The sequence below is a fragment of the Taudactylus pleione genome, unplaced genomic scaffold, assembly GCF_031769625.1.
Source record: "Taudactylus pleione unplaced genomic scaffold, aTauple2 ptg002142l, whole genome shotgun sequence".
NCBI classification, from domain to species: Eukaryota; Metazoa; Chordata; class Amphibia; order Anura; family Myobatrachidae; genus Taudactylus; species Taudactylus pleione.
Genome location: NW_028286536.1, coordinates 83,607 through 105,901, shown reverse-complemented (window position 1 = coordinate 105,901; position 22,295 = coordinate 83,607). Strand labels below are relative to the sequence as shown.

The 22,295-nt window shown below is 48.0% G+C and overlaps 1 protein-coding gene across 1 annotated transcript in view; it reads left to right on the top strand.

Annotated features, from left to right (window-relative positions):
- Positions 1 to 5,524: 5,524 nt before the first annotated feature.
- The window catches only part of LOC148435659 (ATP-binding cassette sub-family C member 9-like), a gene marked incomplete at its 3' end in the record, with an annotated part of 96,732 nt that continues 79,961 nt past the window's right edge, over positions 5,525 to 22,295 (top strand). The window contains exon 1 of the mRNA XM_088465681.1: positions 5,525 to 5,625. Within this exon, the coding sequence (XP_088321807.1) occupies positions 5,576 to 5,625 (50 nt within the window). The remainder of the gene's footprint in view (positions 5,626 to 22,295) is intronic.

The window sequence follows — 22,295 nt, the reverse complement described above, 5'->3', positions numbered from 1 at the left end:
TGTGTGGGATAAGTGTGATGCAGTATTACAGGTAACAATCTATTCCTCAGAGTAGCTCATGTGAGGGATAATTGTGATGTAGTATTACAGGTAACAATCTATTCCTCAGAGTAGCTCATGTGAGGGATAAGTGTGATGTAGTATTACAGGTAACAATCTATTCCTCGGATTGGAGTTAGTGGGGTTTAATTAGAGTATCTGGTGCATACTTCCCAAAAATCGGGTGCAGCTCCAGGCACCCTGGAAGAGTTGGCAAGTAGCCCGGAATGGCGGCCGCCCCCAATCACAGCAAAAGTGGGCGGTCCAGTGACGCGAGTCGTGCCGAATCGCGTCATCGTAGCCCACGCCGGCTGCTTTATAATGCTGTCAATATCGGCATTATAAAGCAGGGGGTGGGGCTGCGATGACACAATCGTGCCGGCAGGTCCCCGCTCTGTTCATGAGTCTCCCTTCTGCACCGACCTGGCAGTCCCCTCCCAGAAGGGGGTTCCAGAAAGTGTCTGTAATGATGTGGAGGATGCTATAAACATACTATAAATAAACATACTATAATCATACTATAAACATACTATAATCATGCTTTAAACATACTATAATCATACTATAAACATACTATAATCATACTATAAATAAACATGCTATTATCATACTGTAAACATACTATAATCATACTATAAACATACTATAATCATATTATAAACATACTATTATCATACTATAAAAATACTCTCTAAGCATGTATACTGTATGCCCCATGTATCACATGTATAATGTATATAGGCAGCTCCCCATGTATCACATGTATACTGTATATAGGCAGCTCTCCATGTATCACTTGTATACTGTATAGGCAGCTCCCCATGTATCACATGTATAATGTATATAGGTAGATCCCCGTGTATCACATGTATAATGTATATAGGCAGAGCCCCATGTATCACATGTATAATGTATATAGGTAGATCCCCATGTATCACATGTATAATGTATATAGGTAGATCCCAATGTATCACATGTATAATGTATATAGGCAGCTCCCCATGTATCACATGTATAATGTATATAGGCAGCTCCCCATGTATCACATGTATACTGTATATAGGCAGCTCCCTATGTATCACATGTATAATGTATATAGGTAGATCCCCATATATCACATGTATAATATATATATAGGCAGATCCCCATGTATCACATGTATAATGTATACAGGTAGATCCCCATGTATCACATGTATACTGTATATAGGCAGATCCCCATGTATCACATGTATAATGTATATAGGTAGATCCCCATGTATCACATGTATAATGTATACAGGCAGCTAACCAAGTATCACATGTATACTGTATATAGGTAGATCCCCATGTATCACATGTATAATGTATATAGGTAGATCCCCGTGTATCACATGTATAATGTCTATAGGCAGAGCCCCATGTATCACATGTATAATGTATATAGGTAGATCCCCATGTATCACATGTATAATGTATATAGGTAGATCCCAATGTATCACATGTATAATGTATATAGGCAGCTCCCCATGTATCACATGTATAAAGTATATAGGTAGATCCCCATGTATCACATGTATAATGTATATAGGTAGATCCCAATGTATCACATGTATAATGTATATAGGCAGCTCCCCATGTATCACATGTATACTGTATACAGGCAGCTCCCTATGTATCACATGTATAATGTATATAGGTAGATCCCCATGTATCACATGTATAATATATATAGGCAGATCCCCATGTATCACATGTATAATGTATACAGGTAGATCCCCATGTATCACATGTATACTGTATATAGGCAGATCCCCATGTATCACATGTATAATGTATATAGGTAGATCCCCATGTATCACATGTATAATGTATACAGGCAGCTAACCAAGTATCACATGTTTACTGTATATAGGTAGATCCCCATGTATTACATGTATAATATATATAGGAAGATCCCCATGTATCACATGTATACTGTATATAGGGCCTGATTCAGACCCACTCGCGAGCGGCTGTCCGCTCGCTAGTGGGTCGATGTTATGGACTGAGCATGCGCACGACGGAGGGAGCTCCGTCGTGCGCATGCGCCAGACGCGACGAGCGAAGGAAAGTCCTTCGCTCGTTGTGTCCGATCAAAGGGGGCGTGCTGTCAATGTTGATTGACAGCACGCCCCCTTTGGTGGGCGTGCCGGGGGCGTGCCACCCTGACGGGGGCGTTCCCACGGGAACGCCTCCCGTCAGAAGCCGGCCCACCGACATCACTAGTGATGTCAGTGGGAGTGATTTTGGCTCTGATAGAGCCAATATCACTCCGGAGCTTGCTGTTGAAAACCTCAACCGCAGGCTCCGGCTCGCAAATTCGATGGTCGCGATGGTCTCTACCATCGCGACCATCACAATGCACGCTCGTATAGCCTGTGGGTGGTGACAAACAGCTATACCAGCGTCCAGGAGGACGCTCCATGAAAATGGAGCCCGGCCCGCATTCAGAGCGTGCGCTCTGCTCAGAGCGTACGGCTCTGAATGAGGGCCATAGTCAGCTCACCATGCATCACATGTATACTGTATATAGGCAGCGCCCCAAGTGTCACATGTATACTGTATATAGGCAGCTCCCCATGTATCACATGTATAATGTATATAGGTAGATCCCCATGTATCACATGTATAATGTATATAGGCAGCTCCCCATGTATCACATGTATACTGTATATAGGCAGCTCCCCATGTATCACATGTATAATGTATATAGGCAGATTCCCATGTATCACATGTATATTGTATATAGGCAGATTTCCCCATGTATCACATGTATAATATATATAGGCAGATCCCCATGTATCACATGTATAATGTATATAGGCAGCTCCCCATGTATCACATGTACAATGTATATAGGCAGATCCCCATGTATCACATGTATAATGTATATAGGCAGCTCCCCATGTATCACATGTATACTGTATATAGGCAGCTCCCCATGTATCACATGTATAATGTATATAGGCAGATTCCCATGTATCACATGTATATTGTATATAGGCAGATTTCCCCATGTATCACATGTATAATATATATAGGCAGATCCCCATGTATCACATGTATAATGTATATAGGCAGCTCCCCATGTATCACATGTATACTGTATATAGGCAGATCCCCATGTATCACATGTATACTGTATATAGGCATATCCCCATGTATCACATGTATAATATATATAGGCAGATCCCCATGTATCACATGTATAATGTATATAGGCAGATCCCCATGTATCACATGTATACTGTATATAGGCAGCTCCCCATGTATCACATGTATAATGTATATAGGTAGATCCCCATGTATCACATGTATAATGTATATAGGCAGATTCCCATGTATCGCATGTATACTGTATGTAGGCAGCTCCCCATGTATCACATGTATACAGTATATAGGCAGCTCCCCATGTATCACATGTATAATGTATATAGGCAGCTCCCCATGTATCACATGTATAATGTATATAGGCAGATTCCGATGTATCACATGTATAATGTATATAGGCAGATTCCGATGTATCACATGTATAATGTATATAGGCAGATCCCCATGTATCACATGTATACTGTATATAGGCAGCTCCCCATGTATCACATGTATAATGTATATAGGTAGATCCCCATGTATCACATGTATAATGTATATAGGCAGATTCCCATGTATCGCATGTATACTGTATGTAGGCAGCTCCCCATGTATCACATGTATACAGTATATAGGCAGCTCCCCATGTATCACATGTATAATGTATATAGGCAGCTCCCCATGTATCACATGTATAATGTATATAGGCAGCTCCCCATGTATCACATGTATAATGTATATAGGCAGATTCCGATGTATCACATGTATAATGTATATAGGCAGATCCCCATGTATCACATGTATACTGTATATAGGCAGCTCCCCATGTATCACATGTATAATATATATAGTCAGCTCCCCATGTATCACATGTATACTGTATATAGGCAGCTCCCCATGTATCACATGTATAATGTATATAGTCAGCTCCCCATGTATCACATGTATACTGTATATAGGCAGATCCCCATGTATAACATGTATACTGTATATAGGCAGATCCCCATGTATCACATGTATAATGTTTATAGGCAGCTCCCCATGTATCACATGTATAATGTATATTGGCAGATCCCCATGTATCACATGTATACTGTATATAGGCAGATCCCCATGTATCACATGTATAATGTATATTGGCAGCTCCCCATGTATCACATGTATACTGTATGTAGGCAGCTCCCCATGTATCACATGTATAATGTATATAGGCAGATCCTCATGTATCACATGTATAATATATATAGGCAGCTCCCCATGTATCACATGTATAATATATATAGGCAGATCCCCATGTATCACATGTATAATATATATTGGCAGATCCCCATGTATCACATGTATAATGTATAGGCAGCTCCCCATGTATCACATGTATAATATATATACGCAGCTCCCCATGTATCAGATGTATAATGTATATAGGCAGCTCCCCATGTATCACATGTATACTGTATATAGGCAGATCCGCATGCATCACATGTATACTATATATAGGCAGCTCCCCATGTATCACATGTACAATGTATATAGGCAGCTCCCCATGTATCACATGTATAATGTATATAGGCAGCTCCCTATGTATCACATGTATAATGTATATAGGCAGATCCCCATGTATCACATGTATAATGTATATAGGCAGATCCCCATGTATCACATGTATAATGTATAGTCAGCTCCCCATGTATCACATGTATAATATATATAGGCAGATCCCCATGTATCACATATATACTGTATATAGGTAGCTCCCCATGTATCACATGTATACTGTATATAGGCAGCTCCCCATGTATCACATGTATACTGTATATAGGCAGATCCCCATGTATCACATGTATACTCTATATAGACAGCTCCCCATGTATCACATGTACAATATATATAGGCAGATCCCCATGTATAATGTATAGGCAGCTTCCCATGTATCACATATATAATTTATAGGCATATATCCCATGTATGACATGTATAATCATATAATGTATATAGGGAGACCCTCATGTATCACATGTATAATGTATATAGGCAGATCCTCGTGTATCACATGTATAATGTATAGGCAGCTTCCCATGTATCACATATATAATTTATAGGCATATATCCCATGTATCACATGTATACTGTATATAGGCAGCTCCCCATGTATCACATGTATAATATATAATGGCAGCTTCCCATGTATCACATATATAATTTATAGGCATATATCCCATGTATACATGTATATTGTATATAGGCAGATTTCCCCCATGAGGCAGGGAGACAAGGAGACCCCAGCTGGGGAGGCTGCAGTTTCCTGCCTGGGTGCTGGAGTTCTCACAGCTCCCAGTAAGTGCGGAGAGTGGGGAAGGGAAACTGGATAGGAGGCAGCAACTGATCTCACAGACTAAAAATAATCCGGTCACAGATTACTGTTCTCCATGTTACCGAGACCCCCAGAGACAGCCACCTGGAGCCTGGGCCCCACAAGGTAAGAGTGTGTTACTCTGTCTCCTGGGGGCCACATGGCACCAGCAGAGACTGCAGGATAAATGTTCTCTGATCAGTAACAGGGAGCCATGTGTCTGTATTATTCAGCTCTCTTATTTACCTACCCCCTCTACAGTCCCCATACTCTGCCCCTCTACAGTCCCTATACTCTGCCCCTCTATATTCCCCATATTCTGCCCCTCTATAGTCCCCATACGCTGCCCCTCTATAGTCCCCATACGCTGCCCCTCTATAGTCCCCATATTCTGCCCCTCTATAGTCCCCATACTCTGCCCCTCTACAGTCCCCATATTCTGCCCCTCTACAGTCCCCATATTCTGCCCCTCTGCAGTCCCCATATTCTGCCCCTCTATAGTCCCCATACTCTGCCCCTCTACAGTCCCCATATTCTGCCCCTGTATAGTCCCCAAACTCTGCCCCTGTATAGTCCCCATATTCTGCCCCTCTATAGTCCCCATACTCTGCCCCTCTATTGCCCCCATACTCTGCCCTTCTATAGTCCCCATACTCTGCCCCTCTATAGTCCCCATACTCTGCCCCTCTATTGCCCCCATACTCTGCCCCTCTATAGTCCCCATATTCTGCCCCTCTATAGTCCCCATACTCTGCCCCTCTACAGTCCCCATATTCTGCCCATCTGTAGTCCCCATTTTCTTCCCCTCTATAGTCCCCATACACTGCCACTCTATTGCCCCATACTCTGCCCCTCTATTGCCCCCATACTTTGCCCCTCTATTGCCCCCATTCTCTGCCCCTCTACAGCCCCCATAATCTGCCCCTCTATTGCCCCCATACTCTGCCCCTCTACAGTCCCCATATTCTGCCCCTACACAGTCCCCAAATTCTGCCCCTCTATAGTCCCCATACTCTGCCCCTCTATAGTCCCCATGCCCTGCTGTATACCATGTCTGCCTGTATATATATAGATAGATATACATCAAACATACAGATCTCCTATATACCTGCCAATTTCTAGCCCCCAAACTCTGCTTCACATCTTCCTGTCTGTATTGCATTATATTTCCTCTATATTGCATTATACTGTATCTGCTGTACATTGTATCCTCCTGCACTGGGTCACACGTTATATACATTGTATCCTCCTGCACTGGGTCACACGTTATATACATTGTATCCTCCTGCACTGGGACACACGTTATATACATTGTATCCTCCTGCACTGGGTCACACGTTATATACATTGTATCCTCCTGCACTGGGTCACACGTTATATACATTGTATCCTCCTTCACTGGGTCACACGTTATATACATTGTATCCTCCTGCACTGGGTCACACGTTATATACATTGTACCTTACTTGCTGCTGTCCTGAGAGCGTATTATCAGCTACTGGCCCATTATCATTGAAGTTACAGAAGTTGTTACACTGTAGCACTGATTGGGGAGATGTTACTGTCTATGAGCTGCAGCTGCTAAATGCTGGGAATGTGGAATATTCCGTTACATTCTGTCCTTAGGGTGACACATCCAGGACAGGTCTGTGTAAGGGAGCTGGTCACTGAGAGCCTGTCCTTATGGTGACACGTCCAGGACAGGCCTGTGTAAGGGAGCTGGTCAGTGAGAGTCTGTCCTTATGGTGACACGTCCAGGACAGGTCTGTGTAAGGGAGCTGGTCACTGAGAGCCTGTCCTTATGGTGACACGTCCAGGACAGGTCTGTGTAAGAGAGCTGGTCAGGGAGAGCCTGTCCTTATGGTGACACGTCCAGGACAGGTCTGTGTAAGGGAGCTGGTCACTGAGAGCCTGTCCTTATGGTGACACGTCCAGGACAGGTCTGTGTAAGGGAGCTGGTCACTGAGAGCCTGTCCTTAGGGTGACACATCCAGGACAGGTCTGTGTAGGAGCTGGTCAGTGAGAGCCTGTCCTTAGGGTGACACATCCAGGACAGGTCTGTGTAAGGGAGCTGGTCACTGATAGTCTGTCCTTATAGTGACACGTCCAGGACAGGTCTGTGTAAGGGAGCTGGTCACTGAGAGCCTGTCCTTAGGGTGACACATCCAGGACAGGTCTGTGTAGGAGCTGGTCAGTGAGAGCCTGTCCTTAGGGTGACACATCCCGGACAGGTCTGTGTAAGGGAGCAGGTCACTGATAGTCTGTCCTTAGGGTGACACAACCAGGACAGGTCTGTGTAAGGGAGCTGGTCACTTAGAGCCTGTCCTTATAGTGACACGTCCAGGACAGGTCTGTGTAAGGGAGCTGGTCAGTGAGAGCCTGTCCTTAGGGTGACACATCCAGGACTGGTCTGTGTAAGGGAGCTGGTCAGTGAGAGCCTGTCCTTAGGGTGACACATCCAGGACAGGTCTGTGTAAGGGAGCTGGTCACTGAGAGCCTGTCCTTATGGTGACACGTCCAGGACAGGTCTGTGTAATGGAGATGGTCAGTGAGAGTCTGTCCTTATGGAGACACGTCCAGGACAGGTCTGTGTAAGGGAGCTGGTCAGTGAGAGTCTGTTCTTAGGTCCTTAGGGTGACACATCCAGGACAGGTCTGTGTAAGGGAGCTGGTCACTGAGAGTCTGTCCTTAGGGTGACACATCCAGGACAGGTCTGTATAAGGGAGCTGGTCAGTGAGAGTCTGTCCTTAGGGTGACACATCCAGGACAGGCCTGTGTAAGGGAGCTGGTCAGTGAGAGCCTGTCCTTAGGGTCACACATCCAGGACAGTTCTGTGTAAGGTAGCTGGTCACTGAGAGCCTGTCCTTAGGGTGACACACCCAGTACAGGTCTGTGTAGGAGCTGGTCAGTGAGAGTCTATCCTATGGTAACACATCCAGGACAGGTCTGTGTAAGGGAGATGGTCAGTGAGAGTCTGTCCTTAGGGTGACACGTCCAGGACAGGTCTGTGTAAGGGAGCTGGTCACTGAGAGCCTGTCCTTAGGGTGACACATCCAGGACAGGTCTGTGTAAGGGAGCTGGTCACTGAGAGCCTGTCCTTAGGGTGACACATCAGGGACAGGTCTGTGTAAGGCAGCTGGTCAGTAAGATCCTGTCCTTAGCATGACACATCCAGGACAGATCTGTGTAACGGAGCTGGTCAGTGAGAGCCTGTCCTTAGGGTGACACATCCAGGATAGGACTGTGTAAGGCAGCTGGTCAGTAAGAGCCTGTCCTTAGAGTGACACATCCAGGACAGGTCTGTGTAACGGAGCTGGTCAGTGAGAGCCTGTCCTTAGGGTGACACATCCAGGACAGGTCTGTGTAAGGGAGCTGGTCACTGAGAGCCTGTCCTTAGGGTGACACATCCAGGACAGGTCTGTATAGGAGCTGGTCAGTGAGAGTCTATCCTTATGGTAACACATCCAGGACAGGTCTGTGTAAGGGAGATGGTCAGTGAGTGTCTGTCCTTAGGGTGACACGTCCAGGACAGGTCTGTGTAAGGGAGCTGGTCACTGAGAGCCTGTCCTTAGGGTGACACATCAGGGTCAGGTCTGTGTAAGGGAGATGGTCAGTGAGAGTCTGTCCTTAGAGTGACACGTCCAGGACAGGTCTGTGTAAGGGAGCTGGTCACTGAGAGCCTGTCCTTAGGGTGACACATCAGGGACAGGTCTGTGTAAGGGATCTGGTCAGTAAGAGCCTGTCCTTAGGGTGACACACCCAGTACAGGTCTGTGTAAGGGAGAAGGTCAGTGAGAGTCTGTCCTTAGGGTGACACATCCAGGACAGATCTGTGTATGGGAGCTGGTCACTGAGAGCCTGTCCTTAGGGTGACACATCCAGGACAGGTCTGTGTAAGGGAGCTGGTCACTGAGAGTCTGTCCTTATGGTAACACATCCAGGACAGGTCAGTGTAAGGGAGCTGGTCACTGAGAGTCTGTCCTTAGGGTGATACATGCAGGACAGGTCAGTGTAAGGGAGCTGGTCACTGAGAGCCTGTCGTTAGGGTGACACATCCCGGACAGGTCTGTGTAGGAGCTGGTCAGTGAGAACCTGTCCTTAGAGTGACACATCCATGACAGGTCTGTGTAAGGGATCTGGTCACTGAGAGTCTGTCCTTAGGGTGACACATACAGGAGAGGTCAGTGTAATAGTGTTACCGTATGAGGTGGGGGAAGGGTCGGTCTTGTTGCCATGACGCCGTAGCTGCTGTGTACGGCCATATTGTTACCGTGTGAGGTGGGGGAAGGGTGTGTCTTGCTGCTGTGTACGGCCATAGTGTTACCGTATAAGGTGGGGGAAGGGTGTGTCTTGCTGCTGTGTACGGCCATAGTGTTACCGTATGAGGTGGGGGAAGGGTGTGTCTTGCTGCTGTGTACGGCCATAGTGTTACCGTATGAGGTGGGGGAAGGGTGTGTCCTGCTGCTGTGTACGGCCATATTGTTACCGTGTGAGGTGGGGGAAGGGTGTGCCTTGCTGTTGTGTACGGCCATAGTGTTACCGTATGAGGTGGGGGAAGGGTGTGACTTGCTTCTGTGTACGGCCATAGTGTTACCGTGTGAGGTGGGGGAAGGGTGTGTCTTGCTGCTGTGTACGGCCATAGTGTTACCATATGAGGTGGGGGAAGGGTGTGACTTGCTTCTGTGTACGGCCATAGTGTTACCGTGTGAGGTGGGGGAAGGGTGTGACTTGCTCCTGTGTACGGCCATAGTGTTACCGTGTGAGGTGGGGGAAGGGTGTGTCTTGCTGCTGTGTACGGCCAAAGTGTTACCATATGAGGTGGGGGAAGGGTGTGACTTGCTCCTGTGTACGGCCATAGTGTTACCATATGAGGTGGGGGAAGGGTGTGACTTGCTTCTGTGTACGGCCATAGTGTTACCATATGAGGTGGGGGAAGGGTGTGACTTGCTTCTGTGTACGGCCATAGTGTTACCGTGTGAGGTGGGGGAAGGGTGTGACTTGCTTCTGTGTACGGCCATAGTGTTACCGTGTGAGGTGGGGGAAGGGTGTGACTTGCTCCTGTGTACGGCCATAGTGTTACCATATGAGGTGGGGGAAGGGTGTGACTTGCTGCTGTGTACGGCCATAGTGTTACCATATGAGGTGGGGGAAGGGTGTGACTTGCTTCTGTGTACGGCCATAGTGTTACCGTGTGAGGTGGGGGAAGGGTGTGTCTTGCTGCTGTGTACGGCCATAGTGTTACCATATGAGGTGGGGGAAGGGTGTGACTTGCTTCTGTGTACGGCCATAGTGTTACCGTGTGAGGTGGAGGAAGGGTGTGACTTGCTCCTGTGTACGGCCATAGTGTTACCATATGAGGTGGGGGAAGGGTGTGACTTGCTCCTGTGTACGGCCATAGTGTTACCATATGAGGTGGGGGAAGGGTGTGACTTGCTCCTGTTTACGGCCATAGTATTACCATATGAGGTGGGGGAAGGGTGTGACTTGCTCCTGTGTATGGCCATAGTGTTACCATATGAGGTGGGGGAAGGGTGTGACTTGCTCCTGTGTACGGCCATAGTGTTACCATATGAGGTGGGGGAAGGGTGTGACTTACTGCTGTGTACGGCCATAGTGTTACCATATGAGGTGGGGGAAGGGTCTGACTTGCTCCTGTGTACAGCCATAGTGTTACCATATGAGGTGGGGGAAGGTTGTGACTTGCTTCTGTGTACGGCCGTAGTTTTACCGTGTGAGGTGGGGGAAGGGTGTGACTTGCTCCTGTGTACGGCCATAGTGTTACTGTATGAGGTGGGGGAAGGGTGTGACTTGCTCCTGTGTACGGCCATAGTGTTACCGCATGAGGCGGGGAATGGGTGTGACTTACTGCCATGACGCCATATCTCCTGTGTACGGCCATAGTGTTACAGTATGAGGTGGGGGAAGGGTGTGACTTGCTCCTGTGTACGGCCATGGTGTTAGCGTGTGAGGTGGGGGAATGGTGTGACTTGCTGCTGTGTACGGCCATAGTGTTACCATATGAGGTGGGGGAAGGGTGTGACTTACTGCTGTGTACGGCCATAGTGTTACAGTATGAGGTGGGGAATGGGTGTGACTTACTGCCATGACGCCATAGCTCCTGTGTACGGCCATATTGTTACCATATGAGGTGGGGGAAGGGTGTGCCTTACTGCTGTGTACGGCCATAGTGTTACCATATGAGGTGGGGGAAGGGTGTGACTTGCTTCTGTGTACGGCCATAGTGTTACCGTGTGAGGTGGGGAAGGGTGTGACTTGCTCTTGTGTACGGCCATAGTGTTACCGTGTGAGGTGGGGGAAGGGTGTGACTTGCTCCTGTGTAAGGCCATAGTGTTACCGTGTGAGGTGGGGTAAGGGTGTGACTTGCTTCTGTGTACGGCCATAGTGTTACCGCATGAGGCGGGGAATGGGTGTGACTTACTGCCATGACGCCATAGCTCCTGTGCACGGCCATAGTGTTACCGTGTGAGGTGGGGGAAGGGTGTGACTTGCTGCTGTTTACGGCCATATTGTTACCGTGTGAGGTGGGGGAAGGGTGTGACTTGCTGCTGTGTACGGCCATAGTGTTACCGTATGAGGTGGGGGAAGGGTGTGACTTGCTCCTGTGTACGGCCATAGTGTTACCGCATGAGGCGGGGAATGGGTGAGACTTACTGCCATGACGCCATAGCTCCTGTGTACGGTCATAGTGTTACAGTATGAGGTGGGGGAAGGGTGTGACTTACTGCAGAATCGCCATAGCTGCTGTGTACGGCCATAGTGTTACCGTATGAGGTGGGGGAAGGGTGTGACTTACTGCTGTGTACGGCCATAGTGTTACCATATGAGGTGGGGGAAGGGTCTGACTTGCTCCTGTGTACAGCCATAGTGTTACCATATGAGGTGGGGGAAGGTTGTGACTTGCTTCTGTGTACGGCCGTAGTTTTACCGTGTGAGGTGGGGGAAGGGTGTGACTTGCTCCTGTGTACGGCCATAGTGTTACTGTATGAGGTGGGGGAAGGGTGTGACTTGCTCCTGTGTACGGCCATAGTGTTACCGCATGAGGCGGGGAATGGGTGTGACTTACTGCCATGACGCCATAGCTCCTGTGTACGGCCATAGTGTTACAGTATGAGGTGGGGGAAGGGTGTGACTTGCTCCTGTGTACGGCCATGGTGTTACCGTGTGAGGTGGGGGAATGGTGTGACTTGCTGCTGTGTACGGCCATAGTGTTACCATATGAGGTGGGGGAAGGGTGTGACTTACTGCTGTGTACGGCCATAGTGTTACAGTATGAGGTGGGGAATGGGTGTGACTTACTGCCATGACGCCATAGCTCCTGTGTACGGCCATATTGTTACCATATGAGGTGGGGGAAGGGTGTGCCTTACTGCTGTGTACGGCCATAGTGTTACCATATGAGGTGGGGGAAGGGTGTGACTTGCTTCTGTGTACGGCCATAGTGTTACCGTGTGAGGTGGGGAAGGGTGTGACTTGCTCCTGTGTACGGCCATAGTGTTACCGTGTGAGGTGGGGGAAGGGTGTGACTTGCTCCTGTGTAAGGCCATAGTGTTACCGTGTGAGCTGGGGTAAGGGTGTGACTTGCTTCTGTGTACGGCCATAGTGTTACCGCATGAGGCGGGGAATGGGTGTGACTTACTGCCATGACGCCATAGCTCCTGTGCACGGCCATAGTGTTACCGTGTGAGGTGGGGGAAGGGTGTGACTTGCTGCTGTTTACGGCCATATTGTTACCGTGTGAGGTGGGGGAAGGGTGTGACTTGCTGCTGTGTACGGCCATAGTGTTACCGTATGAGGTGGGGGAAGGGTGTGAATTGCTCCTGTGTACGGCCATAGTGTTACCGCATGAGGCGGGGAATGGGTGAGACTTACTGCCATGACGCCATAGCTCCTGTGTACGGTCATAGTGTTACAGTATGAGGTGGGGGAAGGGTGTGACTTACTGCAGAATCGCCATAGCTGCTGTGTACGGCCATAGTGTTACCGTATGAGGTGGGGGAAGGGTGTGACTTACTGCAGAATCGCCATAGCTGCTGTGTACGGCCATAGTGTTACAGTATGAGGTGGGGAATGGGTGTGACTTACTGCAGAATCGCCATAGCTGCTGTGTACGGTCATAATGTTACAGTATGAGGTGGGGGAAGGGTGTGACTTACTGCCACAACGCCATAGCTGCTGTGTACGGCCATAGTGTTACCGCATGAGGCGGGGAATGGGTGTGACTTACTGCAGAATCGCCATAGCTCCTGTGTACGGCCATAGTGTTACCGTGTGAGGTGGGGGAAGGGTGTGACTTACTGCAGAATCGCCATAGCTCCTGTGTACGGCCATAGTGTTACCGTGTGAGGTGGGGAATGGGTGTGACTTACTGCAGAATCGCCATAGCTGCTGTGTACGGCCATAGTGTTACCGCATGAGGCGAGGAATGGGTGTGACTTGCTGCAGCAATGCCATAGCTCCTGTGTACGGCCATAGTGTTACCGTGTGAGGTGGGGGAAGGGTGTGACTTGCTGCAGAATCGCCATAGCTGCTGTGTACGGCCATAGTGTTACCCTGTGAGGTGGGGGAAGGGTGTGACTTACTGCAGAATCGCCATAGCTCCTGTGTACGGCCATAGTGTTACCGTGTGAGGTGGGGGAAGGGTGTGACTTACTGCTGTGTACGGCCATAGTGTTACCATATGAGGTGGGGGAAGGGTGTGACTTGCTTCTGTGTACGGCCATAGTGTTACCGTGTGAGGTGGGGGAAGGGTGTGACTTGCTCCTGTGTACGGCCATAGTGTTACCATATGAGGTGGGGGAAGGGTGTGACTTGCTCCTGTGTACGGCCATGGTGTTACCGTGTGAGGTGGGGGAATGGTGTGACTTGCTGCTGTGTACGGCCATAGTGTTACCATATGAGGTGGGGGAAGGGTGTGTCTTACTGCTGTGTACGGCCATAGTGTTACCGTGTGAGGTGGGGGAAGGGTGTGACTTGCTCCTGTGTACGGCCATAGTGTTACCATATGAGGTGGGGGAAGGGTGTGACTTGCTTCTGTGTACGGCCATAGTGTTACCGTGTGAGGTGGGGGAAGGGTGTGACTTGCTCCTGTGTACGGCCATAGTGTTACAGTATGAGGTGGGGAATGGGTGTGACTTACTGCCATGACGCCATAGCTCCTGTGTACGGCCATAGTGTTACCATATGAGGTGGGGGAAGGGTGTGACTTACTGCTGTGTACGGCCATAGTGTTACCATATGAGGTGGGGGAAGGGTGTGACTTGCTTCTGTGTACGGCCATAGTGTTACCGTGTGAGGTGGGGGAAGGGTGTGACTTGCTCCTGTGTACGGCCATAGTGTTACCGTGTGAGGTGGGGGAAGGGTGTGACTTGCTCCTGTGTACGGCCATAGTGTTACCGTGTGAGGTGGGGTAAGGGTGTGACTTGATTCTGTGTACGGCCATAGTGTTACCGTGTGAGGTGGGGGAAGGGTGTGACTTGCTCCTGTGTATGGCCATAGTGTTACAGTATGAGGTGGGGGAAGGGTGTGACTTACTGCCACGACGCCATAGCTCCTGTGTACGGCCATAGTGTTACCGCGTGAGGAGGGGAATGGGTGTGACTTACTGCAGAATCGCCATAGCTGCTGTGTACGGCCATAGTGTTACCGCATGAGGCGGGGAATGGGTGTGACTTACTGCAGAATCGCCATAGCTCCTGTGTACGGCCATAGTGTTACCGTGTGAGGTGGGGGAAGGGTGTGACTTACTGCAGAATTGCCATAGCTGCTGTGTACGGCCATAGTGTTACCGTGTGAGGTGGGGGAAGGGTGTGACTTACTGCTGTGTACGGCCATAGTGTTACCGTGTGAGGTGGGGGAAGGGTGTGACTTGCTCCTGTGTACGGCCATAGTGTTACCGTGTGAGGTGGGGGAAGGGTGTGACTTGCTTCTGTGTACGGCCATAGTGTTACCGTGTGAGGTGGGGGAAGGGTGTGACTTGCTCCTGTGTACGGCCATAGTGTTACCATATGAGGTGGGGGAAGGGTGTGACTTGCTCCTGTGTACGGCCATAGTGTTACCGTGTGAGGTGGGGGAAGGGTGTGACTTGCTCCTGTGTACGGCCATAGTGTTACCATATGAGGTGGGGGAAGGGTGTGACTTACTGCTGTGTACGGCCATAGTGTTACCGTGTGAGGTGGGGGAAGGGTGTGACTTGCTCCTGTGTACGGCCATAGTGTTACCATATGAGGTGGGGGAAGGGTGTGACTTGCTTCTGTGTACGGCCATAGTGTTACCGTGTGAGGTGGGGGAAGGGTGTGACTTGCTCCTGTGTATGGCCATAGTGTTACCATATGAGGTGGGGGAAGGGTGTGACTTGCTCCTGTGTACGGCCATAGTGTTACAGTATGAGGTGGGGAATGGGTGTGACTTACTGCCATGACGCCATAGCTCCTGTGTACGTCCATAGTGTTACCATATGAGGTGGGGGAAGGGTGTGACTTGCTTCTGTGTACGGCCATAGTGTTACCGTGTGAGGTGGGGGAAGGGTGTGACTTGCTTCTGTGTACGGCCATAGTGTTACCGTGTGAGGTGGGGGAAGGGTGTGACTTGCTCCTGTGTACGGCCATAGTGTTACAGTATGAGGTGGGGGAATGGGTGTGACTTACTGCAGAATCGCCATAGCTGCTGTGTACGGCCATAGTGTTACCGCATGAGGCGGGGAATGGGTGTGACTTGATGCAGAATCGCCATAGCTCCTGTGTACGGCCATAGTGTTACCGCATGAGGCGGGGAATGGGTGTGACTTGCTGCAGCAACGCCATAGCTCCTGTGTATGGCTGTTAGTAAGCTCTCTTGTCTGTGTGGGAAGGACGCTGCTGCTGCTGTTGTTGCTGATGACGGTGGCCTTGGGAATTTATCATCTAACTGTAAACTTGCGGTAGATAATCTTAACAGAACTGACCAGGAGGTAAATTTACTAAGAGGCGGGTTTACAAAAGGTGTCCCCTAGCAGCAACCAATCAGATTCTGGCTACATACTAGAAAATGATGGCCAGAATTCGATGCTTGCTATGGGAAACACATGCACTTTTGTAAACCCGCACCTTTAGTAAATGTACCCCATGAGCTGAAAACAGCAGGCATAGCGTTCCATTTACCATTTACAGACCACAGAGCACAATTTGGTGTTTGGGGCCACAGCTTACTATGGCCCTGATTCAGGCCCGCTCGCAGCTGCTGGCCGCTCGCTGGGTCTGTGGGCATTTTTTTTTTTTTTACTCCGGCCGCTCGCAAAGCTGTGGGAGACCACCCACAGCTTGTGCGAGTGGCCAGGAGACCATTGCGATAATCATGACCATCGGGCTTGCGACGAGACCCCGCGGTAGGGTCTAGTCTTCTGCAAGGCCGAGTGGACTCCCTGCTGTAATAGAGCAGGAAGTCCATTCCTGACATCAGTAGTGATATCAGTTTGGCCGCCCAACAAACGGCAGGCGTTCGTCCAGTCACCTCCCCTACCTGCCCACAAATCGTGGCGAGCTATCACTCACCATGGACAGCCGCCCCGTCTTGTTGCGAGCCCAGTAGCGACTGAACTTCAGTCGCTCAGCGTGGCTCACGCACGTGCATGCAGGGCCGGATTAAGGCCCATATGGGCCTGGAGCTGAAAATGTTCAAGGCCTATACTGAGAAGGGGAATACCTGTGATTGGCGCTGTGTGGGTGTGGTCAGAGTCACCTTGGTGTATACACCCCCTGCACTATGAGACACAATGTCTCCCTAACTACATAGAAATAGAAAAATTGCATAATATTTTTTAGGGGGAAAACTGGAAAAATTATTTCTGGCCAGTTAGGCAGCTGGTAATCATGCTGTCATGTTGATGGGCCTATTTTTATGTGGAGGCCTGTAGCTCCATCCGCCCCATTGTTAATCAGGCCCTGCGTGCATGCCGGACGCGGTGCATGTGCAGTGAGCAAACATCGGCCCGCTTGCGAGCGGCTCTGAATGAGCTTCTATATCCCCCGGTGGGAGGGGTAAGTTTAGCCCCAAATTGTCTTTCAGTTCCAGGAAACAAGAAGATGTCAGCTAAATCAGTGTTTGTGCCAGCAGTGGGACTGGACCGGTCCCTCAGGATCTGGAGATGTATTTGCTGCAGCAACAATCAGATTAGTTGGTGCTATAATAATGAAGCTGCGTCTGTAATGTGAATTTTTTTTTTAAAGTTGCTTTTAATTAGTTTTAAGCACTTGGGCAGGAAATTCTGAGGCCCTAGTGGACCTGTGTCCAATCGGTGGTAGGCCTCAGACCTTAGAGATGACAGGGACCACAAAGAGCTCATCAGGAGTAAGACGGGGGTCTAGGTGGGTTGTGTCTCGCTCCACATCTAGAGTATTTGAGGTTTCAGCAATGGATAATGTCTGACGTTCCTATATTCTGCCTAGCGTAGACCACAGCAGATAAGAAGCCCACCTGGCTCGGCTGAGAGCTACCCCCCACCTCGCATTAATCATTCTGATCTGTTATATATAACTGGCTTTCACATTAAATATTTGAGCCACTTTTCTGGGATACATATAAATATTAAGTATCTCCTGAATGTATTATGGAGGGATCTCTGATGTCTGCTGTGGTCCCTTCATACCTGATAGCAGCTGCAAAGCATCCCGGAGCTTGTCCCCCACAGCTAATGCCATCTGAAGATGGCATTGTGCCACTGTAACCTATGGGCTACACCTGGTAAAATGTAGCGGGAGAGGGTCCCTGTCCCTGCCTGCGCTATTTCATACATCTGGGCGGTATAATCGCATCCTGCAATCTGTTTTGGCCACTAATATTGCGCACATATCGCATTGCGAATGCGATTATTGATAAATGTGCCCCACAGTAATGTCTCTAGGAGGCTTTATTTTATCCCTAAGACGATACAGATGAGTTGACCTAATTTGCTGTAATATTTTGGATACACCTTCGGGGCCCAATGTGGCCATTTCTGGTCCATCTTAAACCCTGAGCATCCACAATGATATAATTTAGAAAGTTGTTGTTCTACAATCTTCATAGCAAATTACTTCCAGAAATGTGGGAGGATCATGGACTAAACGCAGCAGGGAGTCTCCCATCCCATCGATCGCTATAGACGTCCGCTATGAGCAGAGAACCAGGACAATTACCAGAAGTATAAACACAGAAATATCATCACTAATCCGCTCCTGACATTTACTCCTCCAATTAATACATTACATGCAATGAGAGGGAAAGCAAAGCTGCAACCGGAGCGTCGCCAAGAGGAGATTACTGTACATCAGCGACACCGTATTTCACTTGGATGAATGAGCTCAGCTGCGCGGTCTCTAAACAAAATAAATCTCAGTTTGTTCAATGGAGATTTTATCATCTGAATGGAAAATCTAACTGCACGTGGCTATGTAACAGCGGCTTCTGCTGCCATATATAAGGCAACGTGGAAATTCACAGGACTATTAGCTATATTACATTACTTATTATATAACACAAAAACGATCCATTGCCCTGACTCAAAAAATATTCATCTTAATGATTTAACGCTCCGCAGTGTCTAAACATAAATCCTCATTGTCATTATCCTCAGACGTTCCACAGACGCTTGCTCAGCGCACTATGACGTATACTTCTCGCACTATAAGATATACTTCTCGCACTATGACGTATACTTCTCGCACTATGACGTATACTTCTCGCAATATAACGTATACTTCTCGCACTATAACGTATACTTCTCGCACTATGACGTAAACTTCTCACACTATGAGGTATACTTCTCACACTATGACGTATACTTCTCGCACTATGATGTGTACTTCTCGCACTATAACATATACTTCTCGCACTATGACGTATACTTCTCGCACTATAACATATACTTCTCGCACTATGACGTATACTTCTCGCACTATAACATATACTTCTCACACTATGACGTATACTTCTCGCACTATGACGTATACTTCTCGCACTATAACATATACTTCTCGCACTATGACGTATACTTCTCGCACTATAACGTATACTTCTCGCACTAAGATGTATACTTCTCACACTATGAGGTATACTTCTCACACTATGATGTATACTTCTCGCACTATGACGTATACTTCTCGCACTATAAGATATACTTCTCGCACTATGACGTATACTTCTCGCACTATGACGTATACTTCTCGCAATATAACGTATACTTCTCGCACTATAACGTATACTTCTCGCACTATGACATAAACTTCTCACACTATGAGGTATACTTCTCACACTATGACGTATACTTCTCGCACTATGATGTGTACTTCTCGCACTATAACATATACTTCTCGCACTATGACGTATACTTCTCGCACTATGACGTATACTTCTCGCACTATAACATATACTTCTCGCACTATGACGTATACTTCTCGCACTATGACGTATACTTCTCGCACTAAGATGTATACTTCTCACACTATGAGGTATACTTCTCACACTATGATGTATACTTCTCGCACTATGACGTGTACTTCTCGCACTATAACATATACTTCTCGTACTATGACGTATACTTCTCGCACTATAACATATACTTCTCGCACTATGACTTATACTTCCCGCACTATAACATATACTTCTCGCACTATGACGTATACTTCTCGCACTATAACGTATACTTCTCGCACTATGATATATACTTCTCGCACTATGATGTGTACTTCTCGCACTATGATGTATACTTCTCGCACTATAACATATACTTCTCGCACTATAACATATACTTCTCGCACTATGACGTATACTTCTCGCACTATGACGTGTACTTCTCGCACTATGACGTATACTTCTCGCACTATGACGTATACTTCTCGCACTATAATGTATACGTCTCGCACTATAACGTATACTTCTCGCACTATAACATATACTTATCGCACTATGACGTGTACTTCTCGCACTATGACGTATACTTCTTGCACTATGACGTATACTTCTCGCACTATGACGTATACTTCTCGCACTATGACGTATACTTCTCGCACTATAATGTATACGTCTCGCACTATAACGTATACTTCTCGCACTATAACATATACTTCTCGCACTATGACGTATACTTCTCGCACTATGACATATACTTCTCGCACTATGGGCCGTATTCAATTAGTTTTGCCTCGGTGAAAAAGTTCCGCCTACTCGACTTTTCGCCTACATCGCGTATTTTGGACACGAAACCTTATCGTGCGTATCCCCACTTTTTGCTCTATTCAATTACTAACCAGGCAAAAACGGCAAGCGGCGAATGCAGAACAGGCGGAACGTACCGTCAGAATAGGGGAAATCAGTCTGAACCCCCCAAATAAATGCACTAACATTGGGGATGAATGTAGAAGTGTCCAATAGCCCTAATAAAACTATTTGGGGTACTGAAGTTGTTTCAAGTCCTTATTATTAGCGTATTAAAGTGGTGAAGAATGGCATTAAGCTGTGTTTTTTGGTGTAAATAAGTAGTCCTGTCAGATTTGGGGAACATGATAATGGGGGCTAGGATATTTTACATTCTCTAAAGTGAAGTATAAAAAAATGTGAAAAACGCACCTGTCACATACACCTGTAATCCTAAACCCCTGACCCCTCCTTGCAGACCCCTAAGAAGTCTATTTCACTAGTTTTTATGCTTGCCCCCCCACTTTGTACTTTTCGCCCCCAAAATGAAAGTACTTTTGGGGTGTACTTATGTTTTTTTTCACTGATTTTTTGACACAGTTGTCCTTTAGGGGGGCTGTCCCGAGGGTTCCAAGAGGTTTCCCCACGTTTTCACCCCAAAATAAAAATGTTGCGCTTTTTTTCTCCTGCTATTCAGAATCTTTTTCACATATTACATTGCACTGACTTTCCGCGTAGAGATAAGTTCCGACCACACGAAAAGCCGCGATTTGCGATACCTTTTATGCGGAAAATGGCTTTTCGCTTCTAATTGAATACATCCTTATGACGTATACTCATACATGCCTACCCTCCCGGTTTTCGCGGGAGGCTCCCGATTTTTCGGCATTTCTCCTGCATTCTGCCCACTTCCTAGTGAAGTGGGCAGAATTAGGAGAATACCCGCGGCAATCGCGGGTTTCCGTGAAGGGGGCGGGGCTTAAGCTGTGATTCTGCATGAATCAGCATTTGGGGCTTAATGCCGTGAATCGTCAAGCCCCGCCCCCGTCGGCCCCCTGCTGCTTCTCTTACCCGGGCTTCTACCGGGAAGAGAATATTAAAGGTAGGCAACCCTGCATATACTTCTCACTTCATCATTTTATTTGGAATTTAGAAAACTGTAAAAGACCTTTAAGTAGAGATTTTCCCAGAATGAAGAGTTCAGACCACAGATAGATACTTAGGGGCCCATTTATCACCGATCACTAACTCAATGCGATCTGAGGGCCTGATTCAGACCCGGTCGCAAGCGCTGTGCGCTCGCAACCAGGTCGATGGTGGGCCAGTGCGCATGCGTACGACGGAGCCGGCTCCATCGTGCGCATGCGCGAGACCCGGATAGCGACGGGCACTCCGTCGCTCCGGGTCTTGTACCAAAGGGGGCATGCTGTCGATGTTGAGTGACAGCACGCCCCCTTTGGTGGGCGGGCCGGGGGAGTGGCTGCCCAATCGGAGGGGTTCCCATGTGAACGCCTCCGTTTGGGGGCGGCCCCACTGACATCACTCGTGATGTCAGTGGGAGAGATTTCGGCAAGCCGAAATCTCTCTGGGGCTTGCGGCCACGAGACCCTACCACAAGGGTCTCGTCGCAAG